Genomic DNA, 6766 nt, shown 5'->3' on the forward strand with positions numbered 1-6766 from the left:
GAAAGTTTCCTCCTTGATGACTAAGAATGCAAACTCTAAGTTTGTAGGGTACTGTAATCAAAAAAATCTCAAGTTTGCCCCATCAGCTTCTGCAAGGTTATTTGTACATATATTCTCATGCTTGAGCAGATGGGGAAGATCTTTTTCCTGGAAAACATCCGACCAAACACAAAACTAAAACTGAGGGCAGGAATGAAGGGGGAATGCAGGTGTTCTTGGGGGTAATATTGGCATCAGGCAATCGTTTTCTTAAACACTGGAGCTGGTGAAGTTGAAAAAGCACTTTTTCTGTGGAAAAAAAAACAAGAGAGTCATGTTTAGAGAAAGACTTGCCAGAAACTGTGGCTTTCCCCTGGAGATATCAAACAAGGAATACCGTGCCCACTGGTTTCCAGTTTAGTTTACTGGGCTTCTGGAATGAGTCACCCCAACTCTATCTGATAAGAAATAATAGTGAAGAATAGGCATTTGTCTCAGGAACGTCTCATAAATTTAAAATGGTCCCCATTTTGACTACCGGGGAAGGGGAAACCCTTCAGTACCAGTGAAATCTACAAACCCTTGATATGCCTGACTCACCTTGACACTCTCATTAGTTTTTGTGTCCATTTGGCTCCAGGGTTCAAGCAGATAACTGACTTATTCTTCATCCAGGCTCTGGGGGAAAATAAATAAAAATAAAAATAAAGCAGTCAGTCCTTCACTTAAGGAAAGAGTTGAGTATAAAAATAAAGATTCCCACATGAAGTGAAATTGGAGGTAGGCAGTTTTAGATCTGGAGTAGGTGATTTGTAGCATGAGGTCTGATGGATAAGAAAAACCCCATTTACGTGCTGGTATGTGTGAGCTGGTGGAACTGAAAATTAATTGACAGACTCTCATGTGTCAGAGGTTAGTATTTTGTTGAAAACCTTTACATGAACTGGAGATGGACCAAATAGCTGACTCCAAGGTTTGCTCACTCCTAAAGCTGTATCACAATATCTTTAAAATGTGTTTGTCCATTGAGCTTGGGAGAACAAAATAGACTATAGAAAACACTCTCTTGAAGACCTTTTATTTGAAAAAAAAATCTGATGAAATTTATTGTGGGAGAGGTTACAGAGCTGACTGCTCTGAGTGACATCTGCATTTGGTGGAACCATCAGTGAGCAAGGCTTTCAATGCTCTAAAAATTAGGCAACAACAAAAGCAGCAAGGATAATTATCAGCTGATATTGATCAAGCACTTAATATGTGCCAACCACTATGCTCAGCAGCAATATGAATTATCTCAATTAATCTCACAAAAATCCTGTGCTAAAGGAAATACTATTTCCTCACCTTCAAAAGAGGAATTTGAAGCTTAGAGAGTTTAAATAATTTGTCCAAGATTGTACAACAAACGCATGATAAAGCAGGATTCAAATGAAGCTTGTCTGACTCCTGAACCCACACTTTTAGCCGCCGTTCCACATGGGCATGATCTGAATGGTTACCAAGTGCCAGACACGGTGTTGAGTGTTTTACCTGCAGTGGAAGAAGTGAGGTCTCCCAGGTGACAGCAAACCGGGAGACTCTACTCTCTGTTGGGGTGACCTCAAACAAAACACAGTTTCTTGATGTGTCTCTTATTTTAGCTATAAAATGACAAACAGCAAGAATCCATCCATCTAGCGTTGACACTCTACCCTTGTCGTTGAAAAGTACAGAGTCAGAGGTCATAGAACTGTTGGGTTCTTGGGCAGAGCCTTCCACTTTGGCTCCTGAGCTCATGATAGAAAAACAGATTTCCGACCATGTGGACTTACAGTATTTTCACTCCTGACTGCTATGAGTTGCTCATAATTATTTGCAGCTTTTGCTTCTATATCTGGTTAAAATTCAGAAATGCAGACTCTGGTGAGAAGATAAGAAATCAGATTTTGGGGGGACTTCCCTGGTGGCGCAGTGATTAGGAATCCGCCTGCCAATGCAGAGGACACAGATTCAAGCCCTGGTCCGGGAAGATGCCACATGCCGCGGAGCACCTAAGCCCGTGAGCCACAACTACTGAGCCCGCACGCCTAGAGCCTGTGCTCCACAACAAGAGAAGCCACTGCAAGGAGAAGCCCGCGCACCGCAACGAAGAGTAGCACCCCCTCGCCACAACTAGAGAAAGCCCGCGCACATCCACGAAGACCCAACACAGCCAAAAATAAATAAATTAAGAAGAAAAAGTATTTTTGTCACGTTAAAACAATTAAAGCTAAAGTAGAGAAAATTAGGGTGTATTACTTCCCCTGGTTGGAGGTGAGAGACTTGACTCATGACAGAGAAACTGGTAAAAATAAAGGAAGAATTCTCTATTCTCTAGACAGCCAGAGGAACTGCTCCTAAACAGGTTATGGCTATACTTTGCGTCTCTGAGTTTGAGGGCAATAATCATGCTTTAGTCTGAATTTTCACTGTCAAAGATAGTAGTGGAAGTGTAATGCCTTTTTAATGAAAAATTTCCATACTTATTTTTTTTAACATCTTTATTGGAATATAATTGCTTTAAAATGTGTCAGCTTCTGCTGTATAACAAAGTGAATCAACTAGTCCGAGACCCAAAGCACTAACATCAAAATGGGAAAAACAAAAAGTGGCTGCTTTCAAATGTTTCGTAAGGCTAAAATAGCCAAGGGAAGAGCTGCTAATGAAAGCCAAGCTGGTAGTGCCCTGAGAAGGATGTTCTGTCTGTACTTCAAGGTGCTGTGGGACACCTTGGTTTATTCAAGGTAGATCCAGGAAGAAGAAATCACAGTTCTAAGCAGCGATATGCAAAAGATCTACAAGCTCCCTTTAAAATATTCAGTGCAACAATCCAACTTTGTTGAGCCTCTCCTATTTGCCAGGTAAGGGATAAAGCATCAGGAGTAGAGAAATGAATAATATCTGATCCCCGTCTATAAAGAACTTGTTTTCTGGTGCGAATGAAAGAGAAAAACACACAAACCTGATTGTTTCAACACAATGATGCGGTACAATTGCAGCTAACAGTTGCTGAACATTTATTACTGTGCCTGGCACTATACTAGGGGCTTTACGTGGAGTGTGTAAAGTCTTATTAATGTGCCATGGAAAATGCCCTAATAAAGAAATCCACAGATTTCTCTGGGTGTACAGAAAAGGGAGGGTCACAGAAGAAAGGGGTTATACAATTTCAATAAAAGAAAATATCTATTAAATTTCTTGTAGCCACTACTATCCCCTTAGCCTAAGTCTTTAAACAGAGTTAGGGGTTCAAAGTTGATAGAACCTAAAGCTAAAGGACAGTTCCATAAGATAGACATTCTGACCAAGGACTGCTGTGGGTGCTTATTTTCTTGCTCTTCAACTTCTAGAGAACAAAGTGTGCTTCAGCTGGCAATTGGAATTTGACAGATAAGAGTCTTGGCTCTGTCCATTTCTAAAGGTGTGACTCAGGGCAGTTAGTTAACCTCCCTAAGCTTCAGTTTCTGCATATGGAAAGGAGTGATAACAATAGACAAACCTTAAAGGGCTCTTGAAGGAATAAAATCAGTGAATGTGCCTAAAGCATGTGCATTAACTCAGGACCCCTGCAAAGTATGTACTTAACAAGTATTACTGATTCTCATTATTAGTTTGAGAATTAATTGCTAGCAACACTCAAAGTAAATCACTTTGAGGAATCATACATTATTGTTTTATTGCAACTTACATGATTTCTGTGTTTGGACATCCATTCCCAGGGGGCAAGATTTGAAGCTTTCCAATGAGCAAAATGGAGACAAAGTTGAAGGTCTCTCGCATGCATTTACACTTTAAGTTTGTGTTATAGGTCTCCAGGACACCTATAAACACAGAATCAGTTATTTTAGTCCCTTTGGCATATAATTCACAACTAGAACTTAATCAGTAATCTTTCATACTGCACATCTGAAGATTTAAAAATTTCAAGTCGGTGCTTCCAGCCATATGCCTTTAGTTTGTGCATTTCTGTTCATCTTGGCTTATTTTCAAACGTTTTCTACCAAAACCTTAAAAATAAAATTGGCTTTTTAAAAGCACAATACCTATTGAAATTTGTGATAGCATTATATTGGTACTCAGATGGTTGTCCATATAATAAAACTTGAGAATGGCCACGGTGGGGACTGACAACTCAGTTACAATTAAGGCAACATAAAATTGACTCATCTTCACCCCCAACACATAAAAACCAAGGAAATGAACTAGTTTCCGAGTCCCTGGAGCATTAACAAGCTGTAACAGAGTTCTCTCTCTTATCATACCCCCCACCCCACCAACGCTCCCTGTCTCTCCGAGGAAATACCACGAGGATATTTTTTGTTTTTGTTTAATATGTTGGTCCTCCAACTCAGTTGCAAATCATTACCCAAAAAAAGCCAATCATAAAAATTCGACTATTTGTTTTCAACAACAAAAGTTCTCAGTACTAGACACTTGTATAGGTAACCCATCTCATGCATTTTAAGGAATTCTACTTTCTTTAACTCCAGTGCCTACCACTGTGCTCGACACGGAATTGCAAATAAAAGGGACCAGGCTCTCAAGCTGTCTGCACTTTAGCGGGGGAAACAAGTGAACAAGAACTAAAATACCATAGAATGTTGTATTTCCCCCAAGGCCCAAACCGCATGAATGAGAACAGGGGACTTTGCCAGGAGCAATGGAAAGGCTTCATGCAGGAAAAGAGAGATGAAGGTCTTGAAGAATGAAAATAACATGAAACAAAATAAAAATTGGGAAAAAAAATCCCCACATTTTAAGAACAAAAATTGGTCCTCTACCCTGAGCAGAGCGTAGCATCCTGCGCATGCATCAAATTCCTTCAGCTGTATAAAAATTTACCACTTCAATGAGATATTTACCTATTTACACAAAGAAAACCTCCCCGTTTAGACTTGGAAGTCTGCTTCTTGGCAGAAAGTGTGTATTTGAGTACCCCTGCTGTACATACAACGGTTCGTGTCAGAGCTGACCCTATAAAATTGTATCAGACGTTCCCTGCAGGAGACCAACAGGTTGAGGTGAATAATCTTTAAATCCTATAAAGTGTTTGGTTGGAAGGGGTAGTGAAAGGCAAAACGAAGAAGAGATACCTGGAGAGAATTAGTTACAGGCAGAGCTGCATCTGAAAAAGGCCAGGAATAGGCAAGCCGAGTGTAAGTCCCATGGACATTGGATCTCCAGTATCTCCCCCCCCTTCTCTGGATGACAATCTTAATAACACAGATGTTTCCAGCCTCTAAGAGTTAAATCCCTAAGCACCTTACTTTTAGAAATCTAGGAGCAGTTGAGCAGTTTTTTTCCCCCTTCATTCACATCTCCCCTCATTTTCTGATTGAAAAAAAAAAAAAACTGAAACAGCTGAAGACCATCTCAGCTCAAAGCACAAATGACAACATAAGTGAAAGTTCTCACCATGGACTGGAGAGAGGCTGCAGGCCAGCAGCACAAGAAGCAGAGATCCCTGGGTGAACCTCATTCTGCGTCAAGGTGGAGTTCAGACTTTAGTTAGCTCTGGGTCTAAACTGTGAGTTCTCAGCACAGAGATTCCTATTTATTCAGACCATTAAGGCCCTCCCACTGCCTTTGTCTCCAGGAGGTCAGCTGCATCATCAGTTTTAAAAGTCCCCAAATATTGCTGAGCTTGCTTTTTTCAAACTCCTCTTGCAAATTTTATGAATTTGCTTCAGAGCAGTAGTAGTATGGTAAAGTATTTCTTGAAAACGTAGCCTATAAATGGCAGGGATGCTGCAGGAATTTGGGGGTGGGAGTGAGGGAAAGGGTTATCAGTTTGGAGACTCCACAGCACTCTGTAAGATCACAGTCAGTGACTGTGGCTTTGATTGCTTCTCTCAGTGAAGGGTCAATGGACTTTCTCAATGGCATTTGAATATATCCTCCAGGAAATCAGAGACTCTGTCGGGCACATCATTGTGTTCCTAGCACCTGCAAGAGAGTCTAGGCTTTGGTAAGTGCTCAGTAAATATTTGCAGATCTAATTAATGTCTTCTTATATACAGATGCTTATGCCGACTGTTTTTCTACCAGACTTTCCCACATCGTATTTCACTCTCTGAAATATATGATTACTTATGTAATCTCACCATCATGGGAATCCTGGAAGAGGGCAAGTATGTGCCCCCTCATTAATGTGGCTGTGTCTTGAAGGGAGGAAAGTAACAGCTTTGAAGAGGAGAATCTTTCTTGCTCTGGTATGCAAGTTATTGAACTTGAGAGCCAGGTGTCAGTGGAGGGTGTCATTAGAATTTCATCAGATGCTGAACCTCATATTACAGTTTAATAAAGCACATGTGCAATTTGGTTTTAATCTGGCCAAATAGCCCATGGGCCCAATGAACCCATAGCCTTAACTCACTTGCTAGGAGCACTTTTTTTTCTTTTTTTAATACATCTAAATTGATTTAATTTTTAAATTATCTTAAGATGGTGTTGGGCCTAACTTTTTTTTTAACAACTTTATTGGAGTATAATTGCTTTACAATGGTGTGTTAGTTTCTTCTTTATAACAAAGTGAATCAGCTATACATATACATATGTTCCCATATCTCTTCCCTCTTGCGGCTCCCTCCCACCCTCCCTATCCCACCCCCCTAGGTGGTCACAAAACACGGAGCTGTTCTCCCTGTGCTATGCGACTGCTTCCCACTAGCTATCTATTTTTCATTTGGTAGTATTTATATGTCCATGCCACTCTCTCACTTCGTCCCAGGTTACCCTTCCCCCTTCCCGTGTCCTCAAGTCCATTCTC

General features: G+C 40.6%; 1 protein-coding gene across 1 annotated transcript; it reads right to left on the reverse strand.

The window, feature by feature from the left end:
- Window positions 1–233: 233 nt before the first annotated feature.
- CXCL13 (C-X-C motif chemokine ligand 13) lies at window positions 234–5476 on the reverse strand. The gene is made up of 4 exons (XM_007455439.1): window positions 5413–5476; window positions 3686–3818; window positions 580–657; window positions 234–288 (listed from the first exon to the last, which is right to left on the reverse strand). The coding sequence occupies exons 1-4, from the start codon at window positions 5474–5476 to the stop codon at window positions 234–236; spliced, it is 330 nt and encodes a 109-aa protein (XP_007455501.1).
- Window positions 5477–6766: the final 1290 nt, after the last annotated feature.

Source organism: Lipotes vexillifer, unplaced genomic scaffold (assembly GCF_000442215.2).
Source record: "Lipotes vexillifer unplaced genomic scaffold, Lipotes_vexillifer_v1.1 scaffold749, whole genome shotgun sequence".
NCBI lineage: Eukaryota > Metazoa > Chordata > Mammalia > Artiodactyla > Lipotidae > Lipotes > Lipotes vexillifer.